The sequence below is a fragment of the Ostrea edulis genome, chromosome 8 (assembly GCF_947568905.1).
Source record: "Ostrea edulis chromosome 8, xbOstEdul1.1, whole genome shotgun sequence".
NCBI classification, from domain to species: Eukaryota; Metazoa; Mollusca; class Bivalvia; order Ostreida; family Ostreidae; genus Ostrea; species Ostrea edulis.
Genome location: NC_079171.1, coordinates 56,953,895 through 56,979,622, shown reverse-complemented (window position 1 = coordinate 56,979,622; position 25,728 = coordinate 56,953,895). Strand labels below are relative to the sequence as shown.

Genomic DNA, 25,728 nt, shown 5'->3' with positions numbered 1-25,728 from the left:
GCAAACTGTATGATGATTCCCTTCCTTTTTAAAAAGAAAAGATGAATAGCATTAGAAGAAGATTGACGTATTCTATTCAGTATTGTTGGCGTTAAAACTTAAGTGCATACTATCTATTCTTCTATGTTTTGCAAAACACATTTGATAAAAGAATTAGAGGGGTTTACACGAGTTTAGTTCATACTACTTTAGGTCCTAACTTTTTAATAATATGATTTTAGCTAGCTTCTAAATGTGCACTTAATGAGATAAGTGGTATTTCTCAATTATATGTAATTGTTCGTGATGTCTTAGTCACAGTTTATTTTTGGTACAAAATATTTGCGGTATATTATCAGGTCTATTGTAAAATTTGGCATAATGGCATATCTTCTGATTGCTGCAAGTTACGAGAATCCTTCACAAATTCGTAGACAAAATCGACAGGAAAAATAGTTGTCGACACATTGAAATAAAAAATCCTGAAACGTAACAATAAAACCCCTTTTTCTGTAATGACTCTGAATTCCTAATCAAAAGCGAGAAATGAATGTCCGCGTGAAAGCGCGAGAAGATTCCCTCGCGGATTCTGAAAATTCGCTCTCATTTGCTTCTAAAATTGATGTATTCACTAAACTTGATTGTTTGAAGTATAACAAGTAGGTAAGCTGTACTTGCGTACTGATGTGACTTGAAATTATATATCACTTTGCTCTATCTTTGTAAAATTGATTATATATTAATTGTTTTATGATTCTTTCATTCATAGCACAATTTATGTATGAAAGGCGAAGATAACGATGAGTGATCAATCTCATAACTGTTATAAGTAATACAAAATAGATAGTTGGGCAAACACGGACCCCTGGACACACCAGGGGTGGGATCAGGTGGCTAGGAGGAATAAGCATCCCCTGTCGACCGGTCATATCCGCCGTGAGCCCTATGTCCTGATCAGGTAAACAGAGTTATCCGCAGTCAAAATCAGTTTGCCAAGAACGACTTAACAATCTGTTTGAAACATGTCAGACAGCATTTGACCCAATGATAGGTTGTATTGCCGAGCTAGATCGTTATAACGACCATATAATTTGCAACATGCTTACTACGATTGAGACTGTTGAAACTCCTGTACCATCAACTTGTTTGTCAGTAGCTTGCCTCGATTTAAAAACTGACCATACGCAGAACAAGCTCTTGCGCATTGAATCAGTTGAGAGATATAAATACCATATGCAGGTGATAATAGAATATTGCTACATATAGCTGGGAAGTTGACGATGGAGAAGCTGAAATCATCCCGTTTGTCATACAGTTGAGATGTCAGTTTGCCATTGATGTCTACTTTCAATAAAATATCTTAGTATGAAGCAGAAGCGGGCGACTCTGTGGTGTCTTTTATTTCAAGCTCACAGAGATATATCGAACCGACATATGAATGAAAGGTATCATTGTTAATAGACAAAACGTCGTCGATATACCTAAATGTCGAATTGAAGGCTACAGCAAGATATTTCTTTTTCTCGCGTATAAGTTTTTGAATAATCTGAACTTGAATAATTTGAAGTATCTTAATCCTAATACAGGAAAAAAAAACACCGATCGATGTTTCAAAGGAAATAACACTCCCAACTTGAAAGACACGAAGTAAAAATGAATAAGCTTTATTTCAACAACACATGTCATCATAATTTGAAACAGTCAGGTAGTCCATGCATGTATTATAACAACTGCCTTTTCAATTACATACCATGTAGTATAGAAATGAGGTGCCTTGATCAATTGATAGTTCACATAATTGATCAGTTGATACCGGCCATTCACCAAGCCTTCATCAGGACTAGTTGCTAGTACCTGTGTAGCTTTCGTTATCCATTTGGTATGCAGGAGTTTTACGACAGAAGATAAGATGTCTATCTTAACACTTTCCACTGACACATCTATTTTTCTTTTGTTCGGTCACCGTGTTTGCGTAGTAACGTTCGAACTAAAATTGTATGCTTAGCTTTAATGGACCGCCAATTGCAGTGCAACTTCCTGGATCAAATACAACATGACTGTTATTTTTCCTAAGATTATTGAATGACTGTTCGCCGCAATCTGTGGCGTAAACGTCAAAAAATTCATAAAGCATGTTGTTTCAAAGGGAGGTCTTCATCTTCTTTGATCTCTTGTTGACGTATCCATCATTATTGGAATGGACATTCAAGACAAAACAAGACATATATTTCTAATTAACTAGTATTTTCATTATTTTTTTAAATACCGTATATCAGGTTTTTTTTTCGAGTGTATCCAATTTCCGCTTTGTTCGCGACGATTTCCGAATCGGGGAAAATAAATCTGCGTAAATTTGATACAAAGTTTGCTTTTATGATAAAGTTATACGGCCGATCTACCCCGCAGAGCTCAAAGTCTGTTGAAATTCACAACTATGAAAACAACGGCCTTGATTCCCCGATTCTTGAATTTTACTCAGGTCTACCTCATCCGACTCTGATTGATAGCTTGGGTATAATAATTGAGTCAGTTTGTCGACTAAACAAGATCACAGCCGAACTATTACCCGTGCGTTTTAAAACGAAAGTGTTAGGGACGATACTTCCCAGAATAGTCATGCTTGACTGAAATCAAAAGTAGGAACGCGTTATAATGGAAAAATGTACAGTCATTCGTGGAATCACACGAAAAGGTTGTAAAAGTCATGGTCGTTGGTCGCGTCAGACAGGTGGTCGTTTAATACAGGTACAATAGATAGGGTAACGCCTGGGGTGGATTATTACGGTCACATACAGCAGTGAGTCGCTTATTTACTTGAATGTAAACAACAGTGCAAAATCGTTGTGTGATCAGTAACTCAGAAATCGTGTAAATTATTTCACTGTGTGGATGTTTTGCATTAAAAATTAAGAGTTATGTTTTCACAAGCTGGCTTCTTTTATAAGTTTAAATAATCGCGAATTATATTTTCACGATGACTCTGAAATAGTGAAAATTTGATTCGCGTAAATTTAATGCACTGTTTTAGGTTCTGATTGGCGGAAAAAACATGACGCGGAAAAAACCTGATATACGGTATCTCTTTGTAGCAATATTCCATTACAATCTGTATATGGTGTTTATATCTCTCAAATGATTCAATATGCAAGAGCTTGTTCTGCATATGATCAGTTTATAAAGCGAGACAGGCTACTGACACACAAGGTGATAATATAGTCAGCATTCTATCATCGTTATAACGATATAGTTTGCCAATTCAACCTACCATTGGGTCAAATGCTGCCTGACGTGTTTCATACCGATTGTTAAGCCGTTCTTACCACAATGATTTTGACCAAATATTACTCCGTTTTCTTGATCAAGATATAGGGCTCATGGCGGGTGTGATCGGTCGACAGGGAATAATTACTCCTCCTAAGCACCTGTTCCCACCTCTGGTATATCCAGGGGTCCGTGTTTGCCCAACTATCTATTTTGTATTGCTTATAGGAGTTTTGAGATTGATCACTGTTCGTTATCTTCACCTTTCATATATCGAAAACTTTCCTTTTCTATAGTCACTTTCATCCATATTTCGATTCAATATATCCCAGTAAAGTAAAAATAAACACCACGGAGTCTTCAATATCTGCTTCGTATTTGTATATTTGATTGAACATTGATTTCAATGGCAAACTAACAACCCATAATTATGAAGCAATATTCCATTATCACCTCGACTGATTCAATACACCAGAGCATGTTCTTCATCAGATCAATTTTAAATCTAGGCAACCTACTAACGAATAAATTGATGCTGCAGAGGTTTGAACCGTTTCGTTAGAAATCAGAATTTCGCAAATTCCATGGTCGTTAAATTGACATTATTTGCGAATACCTGTCATTAGGTCGACATTTGTTTTATACTAGTTGTTAGGAAGTTCTTTGCGTTAAGGATTTGACTTCGGATTACTCCATTTACCGGATCAATGTACAAGGCTCGGGGCGGAAGTTACTAGTCAATGGGGGATGCTTACTCCTTCTAGGCACCCGATCCCAACTTTCTTATGCGATAGATCACTGTTTCGGTAAAGTCACTTTTTCACTATAAATACTATTATTGAAAAAAATATTTCTCAAAATCTTTATGATTCGAAGATGAAGTTCCTGGAGAATATGATTATTCTATAAACGGAGGACAGACAACTCAGTATTCAAGAAGCCATTCGTAGTCACACATTATTTAATTAATTGTTAATGCATATTTAAAAATTAAAATTCTAATATAAAAGTGTATAATAAGAACACTCATTTATTGTACATATAATTCATGTCTTTAATAACCTCCCAATATTATGTTAGAGGGTTCTCTATCGCAAGATTTGACTTAATATAGCTTTACCTTTTCATAAACAATGGTTTCTTCTCCTTAGTGAAGATATATTACATTTTACTTTTTACGGGGATGATATACCTCTCTCCCCATATCATTCAAATTTTTGATATTTGAATTAAAGAAATCAATTTGATACTTGTTGAAAATCATATCGCTTTGTTAAGGGGTTACATGCTGTAGTTCTTATTTCTAATTCAAAACAATAAATTCAAAAAAAAAATCTCTGCTAAACCTATCATCTTATCTTAAGATAATATTGTAACGAGCCAAATAAAAACATCTTTCAATCAGTTAGAAAAATGTAATTCGTTTATGCGGTTTGAACTTGTTTGTAAACAGGGATATTATTTACAGCATTGTTTTTTGCATAGTCATTATAAATTACAATTAAACAATGCATCAATAAACAAACAAACCCCTAGCACTGTTCATACATTATACCTGTTATAATTTTGTCCCATGAAATACACCAAAACACAATTAATATTAATATTGTACAACACACATAATATTAAAGCTTTTCTTCGATGGGATTTCTTTGGAGATCGAATTTCTGGGTCTAGAAGAACTATACAAGCATTTGATCATTACTCATCTTTAATATTTCGTGTCAAAGACATTAGAATGTTTTAAAGTTGTCTTAAGAAATACAAATACCTATGGGAGTTCAGAGATTGATCACTGCTCGTTATCTTCACCTTTTATCTAATATCTAAAAATAACTCACTGACAGATGTCAAGGTTCATGCGTGATGTGAAAGGTGAAGATAACTAACAGTGATCAATCGCATAACTCCTAAAATCAATACAAAATAGATAGTTGGGCAAACGTATATAGAACTGAAGGACCTCGGCACCGTAGAATATGTGACATCATAGGACGATAAGTACTCATGTTGAGTAGAAGCAATCAATCATAGAAATTTATAAAACAGGGGATACTTACTCCTCTTATGCACTTGATCCCACTTCTGGTGTGTCCAAAGGTCCGTGTTTGCCCAACTATCTATTTTGTATTGCTTACAGGAGTTATGAGATTGATCACTGTTCGTTATCTTCACAATGCATCTACAGAATCATTCTTTAACATCAAAAATGATAAAAACCCTCTAACACTAAACACGTGTAGCTTTTTGTTATTCAAGAAGACCAGCAACAATTCTATTGCATCACCCACAAAGTCATGACCCTTGCTGACCTCTCTTTATAACCACAATACGGTATTACTGATCAATCTCGTCGTCTTCTTGGCGATTTTAAATCGATACTCCTTCAGTAATGTGATATCCTAGTTATTTTCTATTCAAACACTTTCCGGAAAGTATATATAGTGAAATGGAATTCGGTAAAGATTTGAATAGCATTACTTGAAGTATTCCCACGGTACTCGATAATAAGGACTTTCGTGATACTTTTAACTACAATTTGAAGCTTTATTCTGCTTACGTGTTGTCTGGAATAAACGCAAAAGAACGTAATTTACTCCAACTTCATTCATAATGTGTAAAATGAGCAGACGTCACTCTCATTGCTTCTGATTTAATTCAGGAAGTAGGATGTAATGTAGTTATCACGGAAATTTGAATTTCATATGAAGTGACGCAATATTGCCAAAGCAAGAAAGGAAACGGATGGGGGGGGGGGACAAACGTATCATTACGTCTTTCATATGACATCATGTTGCGCGAATTTCAAGTGACTTAATTTCTTCGAAATAAGATTCGAATCCCGGCCGCGACAAACCTAAGTCGTTATAACAGGTAGTGACAGTTCCATCGCCAAACGCTCGGCGTCATGTGTGAATGTCACGGGTCCTGATCGGAGATGACCTTAAAAACGGATGTTCCGTGTCACAGTAGGTGTGGCAAGCTAAAAAACCCTCCCTGCTCAATGGTCGTAAACGCCAAGCATAGGCCTAAATCTGAAGCCCCTCACCGGTCTTGGTTGACATCTCCACATGAGTGAAAAATTCTCGAGCGAGACGTTAAGCAAGATACAATCAATCAATCAATCGAAATAAGATATTGATAAAGTCAGATGAAGCAGTTATTTTGCGTTTTACAAGAGATATTGAAATGTTACATGTGAGAGACATTAAGGATTAGCATCTGTGTATGAATTGGCTGGGATATCTTTCAATTGAACCTCTTCATTTGGGATCGACACAATCATAAGAATGTTCGTCGATTGTTGTGTTGATCTTTTCATAGTCATTTAACGGGAATTCAGATCCTCCGTCCGCTTGCAGTTGCTGTTGGGTGGCGTTCATGGTCGTGTTGCGTTCATTCTCGGTTTGCGCTCGCTTGTACTCCAATCGTCTCTTCCGTCTTTGTCGGAAAGCCACTCCAATAATCGTTGCTATTGCAACAACCATAAATGTAGACAAGATGACAATTACGATCGTTGTTGTTTGAACTGAAATCAAGATATCATTATCAGGATTGTATTTAGATTGCTAACTAAAACAACGCTCTCCTCACTTCAATAACTTGATTTTTACATAAAAAAAATTCATATCATAATATAAGATAGTTATCTCGTATACACAGTCACACACACACACACACACACACACACACACACACACACACACACACATATATATATATATATATATATATATATATATATATATATATATATATATATATATATATATAATGGTAAACAAATACATATTCAATAAGAATACGAATAGAACTTTGAAATATCTATATATCTTGATCAGGCATCCAAAAGGTTATCTTTAAACATATCTCTGGTTCTTCGTAAAGGTACCATGATATTGATACTAAAACGATGCTTGAGTTCCCCATTGACAAGATCTACGTTCGATATTCCCATGAGCAATAATTGTACGCGTTAATGACTTGTTGTTTGTTTGGTGGTGGGATTTTGGGTTTTTTTAAGGGGGGGGGGTATATTCTACGAAGCATTATTTATTCAACCGCCTCCCCATCAAAAGAAGAAAACATTTTACTGTTGCATTCAACTCCACATTTAGATATACAACATACCACCGAGTCCACATCTGCGTCGTACTTAGATATACTATTGTAAATTATTATTAACGACAAACGTGATGATTTCAGCTTCTCCGTCGTCAACCCTCCATATTTATGTAGCAGTAATCCACTTTCATCTACAAATGGTGTTTATATCTCTCCGCTGATTGGATATCAAAGAGTTTGTTTTGCATATGATCAATTTTAAAATCAGGACGGACTGTTGTCAAACAAGTTGATGTTACAGGGATTTCAACAGTATCGTTTAAAGTCAACATTTTGCAAATTCCATGGTCGTTATAATGATCTAGTTTGTCAATACAAACTATAATTGGGTCAAATGCCTTCTGACTCGTTTGTTAGGGCCGTTCGTGGTACACTGATTTGGCTACAAATTACTCCGTTTACCTGAACAAGACATTGGTATAACAGTGGGTGTAACCGGTGTCCATTCCTCCTGGGCACCTTATCCCACCTCTGGTGTGTCCAGGGGTCCGTGTTTGCCGAACTCTTTATTTTGTATTCCTTATGGGAGTTATAAGATCGAGTATTGTCCGCGGACTGAATGTCGTCTGGTGTTTTTCACATCAATTGTCCGGCCGTTGTTTAAATAATCATTTTCACTATGAGTTACTGTGATAAAGATGTTGGGCTCAAGATCGGTGCTTACTCCTCCTAGGCACTTCATTAACACCTGATATATCCACGGTCCGTGTTCGCTCTTAACTTTCTTATGATATGTAATTAATCTGAACAATTCATGTGCAGTGAATTATTTTCTCTATTATTGTTTGTTTGAACTTTTCGAACTAATTAGAAAAGTATCTTTTTTCACTTTACAATGTTCTAGAAATTGAGTAGAAATACTTACTATTTTTCGACAGGTTAGGATCAAACGATACTGCAAATGATAAGATTCATTTTAATCTAAATTTACAAAGTGTATTGAATCACAAACCAATCATTGTGCTGTTGAAAGCTTTCAAATTAAAAAGAGGATGTAATTTCCATATGTTTAATTCAATTTACTTAATCCAATCATATACGTGAAGTGCCTTTTTTTTCATTTTACAATGCTTTTAGAATTCTAATCTTCAGAATGAGTAAAAAAAAAAAAACACTGACTATCTTTCGACAGGTTAGGTGCAAACGTTACTGAAAATGACAAGACTCATGTTAATCCATATTTACAAAGAAGGTTAAATGTTCTATGATAACATTTTCAATTTTTACCCCCTTTTTTACAAATTAATTACAGTTTAACAAAGAGCATAGATTCTTATTATATTAGAACAACTTTTTATCACTCTATTACAAGGTTTTTGGTTATATAATAATAATGACCGGTCAACAGGGGATGCTTACTCCTCCTAGGCACCTGATCCCACCTCTGGTGTGTCCAGGGGTCCGTGTTTGCCCAATTATCTATTTTGTATTGTTTATAGGAGTTATGAGATTGATCACTGTTCCTTATCTTCATTTTGCTTTGACACCAGTCATATCATTGGATTATTTAAATCGCTAGTGCTGATGGAAAACAACAATCATTTATCAAGTTTAAAATTCCTTATTCATAGATTTTCATACTAAATAACCTCTCTCATATTTGATGCGATGAAATGAAAGGAAGGTATTCACTTGCATGATGGGGATGTAATATGAAGTGTTACTGAAATTTGATGATCTATAAAACGTTAGTCACATCGTTATTATCTGACAGAGGGGAAACAACCTCTCATATATTGAAATAATCTCCAATCTTTTACCATATCAAATTGTATCAATTTGATTTCTGGTATCAAAAGTCATTCTAATCAATCGATTCAGAAAAAAATTAAGCTACCGTATAAACAAATTCAAGATCTAAAAAACGGGGGCCCACCAGATCATTGACAGACATTTGAGTGTGGTGGAAAACAGCAAAACAAACAAACAAAATCAAGAATATATAAATTTGCAATTGAACTAAACATTGAATCAGCAAATTTGACATTTGTTACTATTCTTTGAAAAAAGTCTTCCCTTATTATCAATGTGGTAACACATCTAAGAAGGTTTACTTCCACACGATTCATTTTTCTGTCAGAAACATGAAGTTTTGTAGTTGATAATCTAAAATTTTAAAGGTAATAAAACATCCACCCTATTAGCATGCTTTTTCCTAATGGCGTCCCCTTATACCATTTTCGATTGTCAAAAGATAAATGTCCACTGATTTTTGAACTGGACTTCTCGGTGGTCAGAAAAATAAATATCTACAGATTTTTTAACTAGACCTCGGTTGTCAGAAAAATAAATGTCTACTAGTTTTTGAACTGCACTTCTCGGTTCTCAGAAAAATAAATGTCCATCGGTTTTTTAACTGGACCTCTCGGTTGCGAAATAAAACTCTTAACCACTAGAATACCGTGACGACAAAGAACATAAAATTTGAATCATAAAAAGATTCAAGGTACTACAACTTGAATTATAAAAACGTTAAAGTCACTAATAAATGTCCACTGGTTTTTGAACTGGACTTCTCGGTTGTCAGAAAAATAAATGTCCACTGGTTTTTGAACTGGACCTCTCAGTTATCAGAAAAATATATGTCCACTGGTTTTTGAACTGGACCTCTTGGGTGTCAGAAAAACAAATGTTCACTGATTTTTGAACTGGTCCTCTCGGTTGCAAAGTAAAACCCCCTTAACCACTAGATTACTGTGACGTAATAAATCGACAATAAACATAAAATTTGAATCATAAAAAGATTCAAGGCACTACAACTTGAATTATAAGAATTGTTAAAGCCACTACCAGACTAATGTACTTACTGTCTATGTACCTTTAATTTATTTCTTCTTATACCTATAGTTTTATATAGCCTTGTACCCCTTGAAAATATGTTTTCAAATCGAAAAAAAAAACGTAACAGTTGAATGATGAAGACTAGAAAACAAAGCTAAATGAAAGAAAAACCTTACACATTATGGAGAAATCCATCGCCGAATGCAGTTGTCTGTCGAGAGTTGACTTTGCCACACATCGGAACAAAACCTGGTCTTTGGACACCTGTTGTCGTAACAATGTTGATCCGTTCGATTCTGCTTCTATGGACGTTCCATTGGAGAGTTTGTCCTTCCATTGAATGGAACAGGGCGGGTTACAGTCAGCAGAACAGTGATACGGTCCTATGTAATCCCCGTCTTTCACAGATACTGTCTTATCTACCGGAGGCAGAGGGCTAATGGTAACACTGTTGGGACCGTCTGTAAGAGTAATACTACACAGTTCTTGTTGATACATAAATTTAACAACATCAAATTGATATGTGTTTCCAAATAGAAATACTTTGAAATAATCACATTTATAAAAAAAAATCTTTGAAGACATCCACATCAACATAAGGATTCCGATGTCTGCTGTTTTAGGAAAATACGATAGGCACGCAAAGGTCAACGTTTATTAGAAAGAAATATCTCATCTGTTTCAAAATGCCTGCCAGTACAATACTCACACCAAACATTGATCTGAATTTCTTCACTTTTTTCAGATTCAATACTTTCCTTCGCCTGACATGAATATTTGTTAAATCTGACGTCTCTAGAAATCCTGGGAATTCTGAGCGTCATTCTGGTCTCTGAATCGATGACGGTGTTGTTCCTGTACCAGATATAGTTTAAGGATACAGTTTTCCTGTAATACGACGGACGAGAGGTGGAATTACTGGAGCAGGTCAACATGATATCACTGTTTTCAGTTATGTTAAGTACTCCTGTGATATCAGGTTGGGTTGGTTTTCCTGCAAATAAAACTATTGCTAAGCAATGGTGAATATAGATCCTATATCTTTAGTAACATATGTGAAGCCGATTGTGTGATGAAAGGTAAAGATAACGAACAGTGATCAATCCCATAACTCCTATAACCAATACCAAATACATGCAGAGAGTTGGACAAACACGGACCCCTGGACATACCAGAGGTTGGATCAGGTGCCTAAGAAGGGTAAGCCTCCCCTGTCGACCGTTCACACCCGCCTAAGATAATGGGAAATATTTAAGAGACAATTGATATGACACATGGGTCCATTGGATAAAGTTACTAGCCTATATATTTATATTGGTCATTCTCGGAATGAAAATAAAGAGGTGAAAATGTAAGTGCTGGACAAATACAATTTCAATAGAAAAACAATGTGTAATCAACGCTCAAACCTAGCTTTATTCAGTGAGTGCATTATCTCACCACAGACAAAGACACAAATGTATTTCACAATTTTTATTGGAAATAAACGTGACAGTATCAAATGTGGAGGAATTCAGAAAACAGGGTCTCTAAATACACAATGAAAGAGTCTAAGTAACCCTAAATTTTATTTGCTGAACAACAAATATTTTCAAACTTTACTTGAAAGGCTTAATTTAGAAGAAAAGCCTCGACCTCTTAGTCGGGCTTCTTACGTTTGAATTGGTTTCCGTCTTTACAGGTATATTTTGTGACAATAACTAAATCGTCAATCTCTGAATTCTCACAGACATCTGTATGACAAATATATGTATTCGTAATTACAAAAGCGGCCTTTGTAAAACTGTATGACAATAATGTTGATCAATTCTTGATTATGTAGAATTATCGAATTTGTTTAGCATATATTTACATTCAGTGTATTTCTCATCATTGAAATGCATTGAAAATCTATAGCATTCAAATTCCTATAACACACTCTAAACCTTATCACTGCGTATGAATACAAAACAGGAACTACATTTACATGTAAACCTGGTAAATAGAAACTACATGAAGTCAAAATGGATGATGAATTGCAACCTAATTTCAATTTAAATTTTGAGGATATGGACATCTTAGAACTGTTTTCTCAAACTGATTTTGATTCGTTGCTGGTGAATTTACCAGAAAGCAGTCACTTAAATGTAAATCTACATGTTGAAGAAAACCCTGAAATGCCTGAAACACCCATTTCCTCTGATCAGCCACAAGGAAAGGTATCAATCATAGCAACAATTAAAATATCTTAATAAGATTTTTAATAAATATAAATGCATGAATTAACTTCTAACTTTAAAGCAAATTAAATAAATTTATTTTGTCAAAGAGAATATTTTTTTCTTGTAATATCCAAATGCACTATACTTTTCATAGTAAAACAACCGAGTGTGGCTCTTCCGTGTATTACCGCCACCATTTCTGAAGGGCGCAAAATTTTAAAAGGGACGAATAAAATCTTAACATTTTTAAGAAATAAATTAAAGAATGTAAATATAAGTATTAAATTTTTATTTTTGGATGTCGGCGGGAGTATTACAGCACCTGGCCGTGCCGACAAATTATCATACCGCGCTAATGCTAACGCGCGGTATTCAATTTGTCGGCACGGCCAGGTGCTGTTATACTACCGCCGACATCCAAAAATAAGAATTCAATACTTAAATGAAGAGAATGGAGCATTTCGCTTCAAGATCTATATTATTTCCATTTAAATCTTATAACCGTTCTGTATTTCTGTATTTTTGACTTTTTTCACTTCCGTGTTAAACTTTCCGAGCAAATATTTGAATAGCATGATGTTTCGGGCTTATCAAATCTAACAATGTTATCAAGGAAATATCCACTTCTCTTATTGTTCCCTAATCCTCAGTGTGTCTGGGCGCTACATGTGCTCTGTTGTGAATGATGATTTTTTTAAAATCTTTAAATAGCAGTTTGACGATTTTACCTTTCACCACAAGAAGTGCACCCTGTCCATTTCTTGCAGCATTCTGTGGATGGCCACCTCCATAAAACCCGGCATCCATAAGCGCTATGTTTTTCACCTCAAATTTTATGTTGGTGGAGTTGTAGGGTCTGGTGTGGTAAACATACTTTGCAGAATCAGCTGAAACAGCACCATCGTATTCCAATTGCATTACTGTTTTGCCCATGCCACCATGAAAATGATATATATTGTATTGTCCGCTCTTTGGAAAGAAATCAGCTGTCCACGTTAGATTCTTTGCTTCTCCTTCTTCAGAATCAATTCGTGAGACTAAAAGGGGAAACGCAAGGTTTATTCTTGACCTAGGGTATTGTTGGAATGGATAACATCTGTTATCGGAGAGAATTTATTTACATATATTATTTTAGCAGACTTTTTTTTTTTTACCAAATGTTATATAAACAATATGCATAACATTATATACTCAGTCATTAGTGGAAAAAAATGAAATTTGGGAACATTTTAAAGTCTGAAGACTGTGTAGTTTGTTTAAAGAACTTTGACAATGCAAAACTCTCCATTATTAAGCAAAAATCAAGATGTTTTGAATATATGAAAAGACGTATGAAATAGATTTCATGACTGTGTAACGTAAAATTTAATAAAAGATGTAGCTACATCAGTCCTGATTTCTAGCTTAATACCCAGCATCTTGATCTATATTACAATGTACTACTTCTGTGTAGAACTTACCAGTGTATGTTGAATTGTAATCTTTACGTGATGGATGGTCTGTCGATTGGAATTCCCGTACTCTGATGTTTACTGATGTATACTTCCATACATCCTCCACTGTGTACTTGTCATCAGTGCTTTGTATCCAGTCACTCTCACGTCCATCCATTGTGATTTTTATATCATTACGATGGGTGGAAACATTCGTCCAAGTAAATTTCAGATTGCCGTTAAAAAACGTTTTCGTTATTCGGAAAGTTTGGACTGAAACACAAATAATATGTGATGGGCTGTGAATGGCGTTAACAATATGAACACGAATAAGATATGATGGGTTATGAATAGCGTTAACAATTCGACATGATGGGCTGTGAATAGCGTTTACAACACGAATAAGATATGATGGGCTGTGAATAGCGTTAACAATACGAACACGAATAAGATATGATGAGCTGTGAATAGTGTAAACAATGCGAATAAGATATGATGGGCTGTGAATAGCGTTAACAACACTGTAACGTGCGCCGAATACACAAATCTTTGTATAGCGAGTTCAATTGACACACTTACAACAACACCAGTGAAAACGATTTGAAACTTTTACAAATTTTAATTCTACATAATTAGTCACAAATATATAAACATACAATGATACAGAAGTACACAACACAGATCTAAAGTTCTACTCAACTTGTTTATAATGATCAGCGTCGTGAATCAGTTCAGGAATCCTCGCACACACGTTATACATACGGATTACAGATCAGACGCGCGATCCTAGCTAGATGATCGGGCCAGGCACTTCCACGGACTGGCGGATTACGAAGTGCTTCCATTTTACCGAGATTACTGCCATCTTCTTCTCCAATCACAACACTACCCCTTGTAGACGATCACGCGCTCCACCCGTCCCGTCATCCGATCACACACGAAGCTTTCCAAGTGACGTCACAGACACACAAAAACAAAAGAGCTGATGCAACAGTTTAAATATATAACCAAATATCGTAACAACACGAATAAGATATGATGGGCTGTGAATAGCGTTAACAATATGAACAAGAATAGGATATGATGGGCTGTAAATAGTGTCAACAATACAAATAAGATATGATGGGCTGTGAATAGCGTTAACAATACCAACACCAATAAGATATGATGGACTGTAAATAGTGTTAACAATGCGAATAAGATATGATGGGCCGTGAATAGCGTTAACAACACGAATAGGATATGATGAGCTGTGAATAGCGTTAAAAACACGAATAAGATATGATGAGCTGTGAATAGCGCTAACAATACGAACACGAATAAGATATGATGAGCTGTGAATAGTGTTAACAATATGAACATGAATAAGATATGATGGGCTGTAAATAGCGTTAACAATACGAACACAAATAAGATATGATGGGCTGTGAATAGCGTAAACAATATGAAAACGAATAAGATATGTTGGGCTGTGAATAGCGCTAACAATAGGAACACGAATAAGATATGATGGGCTGTGAATAGCGTTAACAATACGAACACAAATAAGATATGATGGGCTGTGAATAGCGTTAACAATACGAACACGAATAAGATATGTTGGGCTGTGAATAGCGTTAACAATGCGAACACAAATAAGATATGATGGGCTGTGAATAGCGTAAACAATATGAAAACGAATAAGATATGTTGGGCTGTGAATAGTGTTAAAAATACGAACACGAATAAAATATGATGGGCTGTAAATAGTGTTAACAATACGAACACGAATAAGATATGATGGGCTGTGAATAGTGTTAACAATACAAATAAGATATGATTGGCTATGAATAGCGTTAACAATACGAACACAAATAAGATATGATGGGCTGTGAATAGCGTTAACAATGCGAACACAAATAAGATATGGTGGGCTGTGAATAGCGTAAACAATATGAAAACGAAGAAGATATGATGGACTGAGAATAGTGTTAACAATACAAATAAGATATTATAGACTGTGAATAGCGCTAACAATAGGAACACGAATAAGATATGATGGGCTGTGAATAGCGTTAAAAATACGAACACGAATAAAATATGATGGACTGTGAATAGCGTTAACAATATGAACACCAATAAGATATGATGGACTGTGAATAGCGTTAACAATATGAACACCAATAAGATATGATGGGCTGTGAATAGCGTTAACAATGCGAACACAAATAAGATATGGTGGGTTGTGAATAGCGTAAACAATATGAAAACGAAGAAGATATGATGGACTGTCAATAGTGTTAACAATGCGAACACGAATAAGATATGATGGACTGTCAATAGTGTTAACAATGCGAACACAAATAAGATATGATGGACTGTGAATAGTGTTAACAATGCAAACACAAATAAGATATGATGGGCTTTGAATAGCGTAAACAATATGAAAACAAAAAAGATATGGTGGACTGTCAATAGTGTTAACAATGCGAACACAAATAAAATATGATGGGCTGTGAATAGCGTTAACAATACAAATAAGATATTATAGACTGTGAATAGTGTTTACAATACGAAAATGAATAAGATATGATGGGCTGTAAATAGCGTTAACAATATGAACACAAAAAATATATGATGGGCTGTGAATAGCGTAAACAATATGAAAACGAAGATATGATGGACTGTGTATAGCGTTAACAATACGAACACAAATAAGATATGATGGGCTGTAAATAGTGTTAACAATACGAACACAAATACGATATGTTGGGCTGTAAATAGCGTTAACAATACGAACACAAATAAGATATAATGGACTGTAAATAGTGTTAACAATACGAACACGAATAAGATATGATGGGCTGTGAATAGAGTTAACAATACGAACATGAATAAGATATGATGGGCTGTGAATAGCGTTAACAATACAATTTATACCGTAGAAATAGTTCAACAGTAAGTAATGATATAACAGACAATACAGTTCAGATACAACGAACTTTAGAAGATGCAAAATAGACGGATATCGATAGGAAAGGGCTAGTCACTCTCACAATGAACACTAGGTGGCGTGTAAAGCATTCCTGATCGCGTAGTCCTCATCTAGCATTCCAGCAAATGGAGAATTTGGGTGGAGGAACCACCTTAAATTTTAGACGATTCTTTCCAAACTCAGGTAATGTGCTGTCCATTGTTGAAATATTTCTCATGAAAAGTTATTTTGAAGAAATACATGACATATAACATATACAAAAACAGGGTTTCTCATCTAATGACCTTGAACTTTCACCTGTATTTTCGAGAACAAGTGGTAGCTAGGATCACCCCAACAGACCTGACGAAATTTCAATGGAAAATGTTGTTAAAATACTGTTATGCGAAGAAGAAAAAAGAGAATCCTATTCACTGGTGGACTTTGACCAGGATCTGTGATCTCGATTCCTTTAAAGCAATAGACAGCACCAATATTCCCATAAACAGCACCAATATTCCCATAGACAGCACCAATATTCCCATAGACAGCACCAATTTCCCCATAGACAGCACCAATTTTCCCAAAGACAACACCAATTTTCCCATAGACAGCACCAATATTCCCATAGACAGCACCAATTTTCCCAAAGACAGCACCAATATTCCCATAGACAGCACCAATTTTCCCAAAGACAGCACCAATATTCCCATACACAGCACCAATATTCCCATAGACAGCACCAATATTCCCATAGACAGTACCAATATTCCCATAGACAGCACCAATATTCCCAAAGACAGCACCAATATTCCCATTATACTTTGTTTTTGCATGCACTTTTGTTTGTTTGTTTGGCGTCCCTCTGAAAATTGGTCAATTATACTGTGACGTCACAAGCTGTAGATGGAATACCATTTCTATTTATCGATCGGTTGGTTTATCCAATGCTGTTGATGTTACATGTAATATTTCTACAGATTGTAATAATAGCTTTCTACATATTGTAATGATAGCATTACCTCATGAATACGCCGCAGCTGTAATTAATGCTCGTATTAACAAAGATAAATGTAGTACGTCTAACGGTTGAAAATGCCGACAGACATGAAAGTAGAATGTTAAGAAAAAAACACCAAGTTTGAAAATTCATGAGATTATTGACCTCAACGCTTTACGCGTTGTTTGGATGAAGTGCTCACGGCATCCCATTGTAATGCATCGCAGTTCATATCTTCACGCATTTTCAAAATTGAGATGCATTTCTTAAGTACATGCATATATTTAACCCAAACATAATTCGCAGACTAGGGATTTATTCAGTTTCTGCAAGATTTTACGACATCAGAATTGATACGCTAGCGCTGATTTGATAAATCATTGAATATTTATTGTCTTGATGAAATTACGGTGATTTTCATTGGTTGACAATTCGCCTGATTTTGACTTCCTGTGGGGTAATGATACATCGTATGAATATGAAGAAACAATCGTGTTTAAGAAATTACTCGATGTTTCAAAATATTCAGATGATAAGAAATGAATCTGATGATCCTTTCCTTGGTCGTGGTATCATAGGGAAATTGGACGGAACACTTTTTCATCAATCAACAAAGTTTTCCATCTAATTTTCCATATGATATCTGCATCACGAAAAGAATTATAAGATTCATTTCATCAAATTTTCGACATCAGAAATAAAACACTGATTTCATATATTGATCTCCCTTTTCTGTCTCTTAAAAGTAACATGCCCATCACCATACACAATACTCCTTACCTTGTGCAAAGCAGAACATCCCGGCTAAAACTAAGAACAAGCACGTGGAATTTCCCATCTTACTTTTTAAACAGTGACCTCGAATGTCTTATAATATGTAAATTTTAACAAGCAGTAAAATCCCAGATTCTGGAGGATACCGACTTATACAGAGTTCTCCTAGTGTGACCGTTAATGTGTTCAGTGCTAATTATGAGTCTGTATTTCTATATCCGTCCACATTTATTAATATCAATCGAATGTAAGAATATATTCCGGGAAGTAAACTATAGAGACGTCGCGCACGATACTGGTGTTACTTTCATACGTGTATTAGAAAATGTTTCCGCTATGTTTACACAGATGTATATTTTGTGGATTATTAAAGTCTTATACATCAATGGCAAGGAAAATATATAAATAATGATAGTAGCTTATATAAAATATAATTTACAAGCATTTCATTAGCAATAACGGAGTTATATACATGTACACGCAGATGTCGTCATTTTTCGCTGTCCCGCGTTACATGAAATACGCATACGCTTTATCCACAAATTAATAAAATGATTGATTTTATCCTAAATAACGTAAGAATTGGTGTATCATTGTGACGTCCTTATCTAAAAACCATAAACCAATTACTTTAAACATTTAGTTCATAGAATTGATATAGCGACCTTAAGAATGTCAAAGACAGTGGTGTCCCGTGTTTGTAGGTAGACTGCAAATGCAAACCATCATGACGAGTAGCATGCCTAATACAGGGGGAAGTTGAATATCCTTGTTACATTTATAATGTAAATATATCATGGAACACAGTGAATGCCAGTATTTAATAATTCTGAGTATGTCTTCGCGTCTCGTGTGATCTGATGATCCGCGCCTGTCAACTCGACGTGATCCGACTCTTCGGATCAAGTTACTGTAGTAATAATATATATTTATTATATACCCATCAATGTATCGTTCGTTGATACTGTGGATTTCACAGCGTGTGATCCGGTTTTCCGGATCACCACACTGTGGTTTTCTGATTCCGTATCAGTATCCTCTGAAACTGATGCCGTCACAATGACGTCACAATGCATCAACGCAACGTTATTTGTGGAAAATATTGACCGCGTCACAAAACAAAACTACGTACACAAAACATAATTTCATGGGAATCTCACTATTCGCAACTTTAGGACTAGGCTATTGCGCATGCGCTATTTCTGACCTTCACCTTCTGCATCCAACATGGCGCGAAGTTTGACAGTGTTTTTCGTAAGTAATGTTTATCTTTTAGTTACTGGTGTTTTTTTCACTGAAAGTGCATTTTTGAACAAACGGATCATGAACGTCCCTTTAGTGATGGATATTCTACAACACATGTTACGTAAAACACTGCTTTTAAATGTTGTTTCATAGAACAAGCATAAGAATGGTTTTAATGAATACTGGAATTTTATAAGCCGGTTAGTTCAAAACATAAATTGGTGGTATTAATAGGTTAAATGTGTCAGAATAATTTAATTTCCATGTAATTTATTCAGATGCTTTATTACAAGTACTCAATATATGTATTGCATTCATCGCATAAACAGGCGTGTGTATTAGCATTTATATATATGCATTTCCATGCAACCCAGCTGTAATTTATCTAAGTTATATAACTTTATTAATGAGTCAGTGATGATCATGAAAATAATGGAATGCTTCAATGCACACAGGATAGGCTTAGTGGACAGTTCACAACACGAAAGGAGGTCTCTCATCTTGAAAATTCATATAACAGTATTGTTATGAACTCTAATGTTAGAATAGTATTGTGGTTATGTAGTTCAACTTAGTATTTAAATTTTATACATGTTAAAAATTATTACGCAACTTTTTAGCTATGCCATTACACTAAGAAATCCAATCTAATTTAGTCTAAATTAGCTTAAAGTTGTCTATTGTCATAAATTACTTTAAAAAATGATGGAACACTGATCATTTATTATGTTGAATCTTACAGAGAGATATCTCAGTTACTTCATGAATGTGTCTATTTTTTGTAGGTTGTAGTGCTCTTTACTATAGTCTTTGGGATGAAAGATGGCAGTGACCAGTTCTCAGTTACTGTAAGAATATATACAATATGGATGTTACTTTAAAATTAGAATGCTGGAGTTGGTTGGCTGAAATACAGTTTGTATACAAGTATATGTACGCACATACATGTACAACAAGCCACTCCACACAAAAATTACAGATTTTGATTTTTTCAATGATACCAGTTAGAATTCAAAATGCTGGCCTATTACAAAGAGTAAATTTTCTCTCTCTCTCTCTCTCTCTCTCTCTCTCTCTCTCTCTCTCTGTGTGTGTGTATTTTTTTTTTAATTTGTTTCGTCACCAATCAAGGGCCCTCGAGGGGCATATACATGTACATACAATTTTAACAATATATTATGTATTTTCATGTCTGTATTTTATCTTTATGTATGTTTGAATATGGTATTACAAATGTACATGTGTACATGTATTACATTCTTTTGTCACTGTGGTTCATAATTTTTAATTTAGATGACTGGAGATATTCCGTTATTGGAGTTGCTTCCTGAGATACCAGTAAGTTATATATATACTAAGAAATATCACAAAGCCGATAGAATATATACTCAACTGATTTCTTCAGGAGTAAACTGTATTATATGAATACCCATATGTGTGTGTAAGACATCTAGTTTCAATTTCCATTGAATATATTTACATTAGGAGTATTCTGTCAAAGATATGCAAGTGGAAAAATTTAAATTTATTATAGTCTTATCATGCTTATTGTAGAGAACAGTGGATGCCTACCCTCAACAGTTTTCTTTGGATTCAACTGATGTAAGTATAAGTAAATCCTACATCTGAGCCATGGTTTCAAGTAAGTTGTTGAATAAGAAATTTGTATCACATATATTTACAGTCATCATTTCTTAGCCTGCATTATTTAATCTGAGATTCCTCTGACCATTTACTTCCACTTTTATATATACATGACTGGATCTATCACTTGTTTATATATATATAAAACTACAAGTAAGAGTTAGAGGAATGTCAGATTAGCCTGAGCTGAAGACTTATGAAAATCATTTATCATTGACTGCTTTTTGAATTTCTACTTCCTCTCCAAAATCAAGAAGCCAAGTTGAAAACCAAACTTACCATATTAAAATAAAAGTACATAAAGGGGATGAAAGGTCTACACAAAAAAGGAGTATTAAGAAGAAATATTGAACATTATATTATCAGCATTGAATAAATGTCCATGACCATTAGTCATTCCAATGTTCATTAACTGTGGTGGATACTGCTAATTTACACAAATTTGTTAGATTTCTAACACAATAGATTTTACACTAGTGTCAGTCTATTGTCTAATATTAATGCATGGTCTTTAACATGAATACTACATTTTTGTAGATTTCAGAGACTGACTCAGTAATTGATAGAGTCATAAATAATGAGGTCCATTTACAAATGTTAGATGATTCTGAACTTGAACGTACCCGTCAGGATGAATATTTGACATTATATGGACTTCACAGACAACCAATAGTAGGGGATGGGAATTGTCTCTTTAGGTCTGTTAGTCTTGCCCTCTATGGAAACCAAAATCATCACCAAGAGCTACGAAATGCAGCAATACATGAAATTGAACAAAATTTGGATATTTTTCATATGTTTTTCTATCATTCTAATGGTAACCAAATGACTTATCCAGAAATTCAACAAAAACTGAATAATCTTAGGCAGTTAGGCACTTTTGCAGGGCAGGAATCAATTTTGGCAATGTCTAGGCATTTTGGAATCAACTTATTAGTAACTGTTGGTGGTGATCAGGATAATCCAGAAGTTGTGACGCTTGAACATGACTTTGGAAATTCAAATTCTAGAATTCATTTGATTTGGACAAGGGCAGGGGGTGGACATTATGAAACAGTGACTGAAACATCACCACCAGACAATCAGAGAGAACCAATATCATTAGCATTCAAAAGTAATTATTGCTGGAATTTTGATCATTCTGCATGTAGGAAATTTAATTTGGATACATTGAACTCATTGAAGACTTCAAACAGACGAGAGACAATTGATATACTAGAAAATCCTCCCATGACAAAATCTACAGACTATATACAGACAATACATTCATATGATCAAGTTACAAATGTAGAACGTGGTATCTATCAGAAAAATCAGTGTTCAGTTTGCATGAAAATTTTCCATGATAATGATTTGAATAGGCACAAGAAATCTGTACATGAGAAAGAAAATGGTAAAAGAATGCCATGTATTGTTCCATCATGCGACTTAGATTTTTATCATGTTGAAATTCTTGTGAGTCATTTGATAAATAATCATGATGCAGACATTAGGGTGGAAGATTTGAACTTTGAAAATCTTGATTCTTTTGAGAAATATTTGACAGAAGAGTCTATAAACAAAAACACAAGATATGTTTTGCATAGACCAAAAACTGTAAACAAGGATGGTTCTGAGAGATACACACTGGTTTGTCATAGGGATGGGAAAAAGCGAATTGCATGTGATACAAAAGATAGAAAGAGGAGGGAGAAAAAAAAGGGTTCATGTAAATTAGATGGTTTATGCTTATCAAGATTTTCAGTTTTGGTAGAGAAGGATGGAACAGTTAAAGCAAAATACATACAATCACACACACACTCAACAACTTTTGAAGATAGTAAATTTTTACCTATCCCAGATCATTTGAAGTCAGACATAAAAACTATGTTAGCATTAAAAATTCCTATAAATACAATTTTAGACAAAGTTAGAGACAAATTTAGTGACAGAAACAATCGAGATGACTTGACAGACCTGAAACATTATTATTTGATTGACAGAAAGACAATACACAATCTAAAGCAAAAGATTATTGACTCATCTGTTATTAGACACAGTGATGATGCAACATCAACATTTCTTCGAGTAGATGCTTTAAGGAAAGAAATATTTGATCCCATTCTGATTTTTAAACAACAAAATGTAGATGACAGCAAGATTGGACTGGCTAAGGAAGACTTTATGTTGGCAATAATGACGAAACAACAGCTAGACATGTATGAAAAATATGCACCCATAATTCTTTGCATGGATTCCACCCACAAAACAAACTTATATTCATTTAAGTTGATAACCCTTCTAGTTCCAGATGAATTTAGACGTGGTTATCCTGTTGCATTTTGTATTTCCAATAAAGAAAATGAACAAGCTATTTCTGTTTTTTTAAATGATGTTAAAAGCAAATCTCCACAAACAAAAGTAAATATTTTAATGACAGATGATGACAATGCTGGTTGGAATGCAGCAAAGAATGTATATGGATCAAACTTAGAACATTTCCTATGTATTTGGCATGTACACAAAAACTGGCGATTAAAAATTCAGCAGCATGTTAAAGACACAGAGCAGCAAGCCGAAATTTATTGTTTATTATGTGCTGCAATGGATGCTAAGACTGAAACATTATTGAATACATATTGTGATATTCTGGTTCAAAGATTGTCTGACATTAATCCAAATTTACTGACATACTTCAATAATTATTACTTGTTGAGAAAAGAGAAGTGGGCAATGTGTTTCAGGAAAGGTGAATATTCCAATGTTAATACAAATATGTTTTTGGAAAGCTTTCACAATCAATTAAAAACAATTTACTTTGAAGGAAAAAGAAATCGTAGAATAGACATTCTGCTGGAAACCCTGCTACAGATTGAAAATAATTTGTATTTCAAACATTTGGCTGCTAAAAAGTTCAATATTCCTTCAGGGGAAATTATGAAGACTTTAGATCGACATCAGAGTAGTTTCGAGATTCAAAATTCCTCAGTCTGTCAGGTTAATGAAAACACATTCACCCTTAAATCACAGAAAAATTTATATACAGTAGTGACGCATTGTCAGAAATGTCCTGAAACACATTGTTACATGAAATGTAAAAAAGTACCCTGTATAGATCTGTGTAGACATCTCCTTACTTGCAACTGTTATGACTATTTGGAAGGGAATATTTGTAAACATCTACACAAGGTTCAGTCCTTACTTTATCGTAATACTGGTAGATGTACATTAGAGGATCAGACTAACATTCATAATGAAAATATTACTGACAAGGTTATCAGTCCACCTGTTAAGAAAAGAAATATTTGTGACACTTCGACTTCATCAAAGATTCAAGGTATTCAAGAAAAACTGAACAAAATAATGTCTCAGATAAAGAATAGTCCTCGTGTTCAGGAATATAGACTGGATAATATTGTCACAGCATTGGATCACATAATTTCTGCCAATGACGGGTGTGAAAACCTCCCAAACTCCTTAAAAGGGTTTAAGAGGACTGAGAAAATATCTTCCAATGCCAATAATGTATTACAGCCACGCTTTAGGTCCACTGCTAAAAATCCTGGGAAGAAGAGTAGAAATCCTTTAAGAAAGCCATCCCTGCAAGAGAAAGAGAAGGTGCTTCTTCAAAGCATAAATCAAGGTATAGAACAAGGTCAAAGGTCAGGTAAAAATCGGGTTGTTGAATCACAAGAAAGTCAGAGAATGGGGCCATCTGTACCACCATATCCTCCCTTAAGACTTGTTCCTCCCACTGAGCCACCGGTCCTTCCATTGCAACCACAGGGTCCAGTTATCAATCCTACTGAACCTCAAGGCCTACCCTCTTGGTATAGAATTCATCCTTCACTATATGGTAGAAGGGTAACAATTATACAAAGTGATGGAAGAAAACAAGATGTTATATTTACAGGTGGACAAAACAATAATGGTACTAAAGATGATGATAAATAAGATTGTCATTCCTTTTTATCATCAGATATACATGTATGTGTATTCCTTTTAATGTCATACATAATGCAAGTATGGATAGTGTCAACCATACTTTTAGACTTTGACAGACCATAGACAGTGGGGAAGGGTATATGGAAAATATCTTGCGTGCTTAAATCATGTTCAGTTTTCATCTAATAGTTTGTAAGGCTAGGTAATATATACATGTATTTGTTCCAGTTAATTATTTTGTTTCAGTTTGTTTTATTCTAGGTATTTGTGTACTGCCTGTCTATTAATGTAAAGTTTTATTGCTTCAAAGAATTTCAAGACCACTCTAGCAGTATGTGCTATTCAATTTCAATTTTTAACCGATTGACAACTGTAACAGGCATTAAGTCAGTCCAGTAGTAGATTGAC

General features: G+C 34.7%; 2 protein-coding genes across 2 annotated transcripts; one reads left to right on the top strand and one right to left on the bottom strand.

Annotated features, from left to right (window-relative positions):
• Nucleotides 1-4,183: 4,183 nt before the first annotated feature.
• LOC125661645 (uncharacterized) lies at nt 4,184-18,748 on the bottom strand. Its single transcript, XM_056146547.1, has 7 exons — nt 18,514-18,748; nt 13,808-14,053; nt 13,076-13,384; nt 10,856-11,140; nt 10,323-10,607; nt 8,231-8,260; nt 4,184-6,769 (listed from the first exon to the last, which is right to left on the bottom strand). Exons 1-7 carry the CDS (start codon nt 18,569-18,571, stop codon nt 6,504-6,506), a joined length of 1,479 nt encoding a protein of 492 aa, XP_056002522.1. The 5' UTR covers nt 18,572-18,748; the 3' UTR covers nt 4,184-6,503.
• A 1,855-nt stretch (nt 18,749-20,603) lies between these two features.
• Nucleotides 20,604-25,329, top strand: LOC130049756 (uncharacterized). The gene is made up of 3 exons (XM_056147728.1): nt 20,604-20,685; nt 21,046-21,090; nt 21,307-25,329. Exon 3 carries the CDS (start codon nt 21,991-21,993, stop codon nt 25,327-25,329), a length of 3,339 nt encoding a protein of 1,112 aa, XP_056003703.1. The 5' UTR covers nt 20,604-20,685; nt 21,046-21,090; nt 21,307-21,990.
• The last annotated feature ends 399 nt before the right edge of the window (nt 25,330-25,728 follow it).

Bases quoted from the DNA above. Each gene is read 5' to 3' on its own strand.
- LOC130049756 (XM_056147728.1), top strand. From the start codon at position 21,991: ATGTTAGATGATTCTGAACTTGAACGTACCCGTCAGGATGAATATTTG.
- LOC125661645 (XM_056146547.1), bottom strand. From the start codon at position 18,571: ATGGGAAATTCCACGTGCTTGTTCTTAGTTTTAGCCGGGATGTTCTGC. The intron at 14,054-18,513 runs GTAAGGAGTATT...TTTGTGTTTCAG, and splicing joins GATGTTCTGCTTTGCACAAG to TCCAAACTTTCCGAATAACG. The intron at 6,770-8,230 runs GTAAGTATTTCT...TCTTGATTTCAG, and splicing joins TCCTAACCTGTCGAAAAATA to TTCAAACAACAACGATCGTA.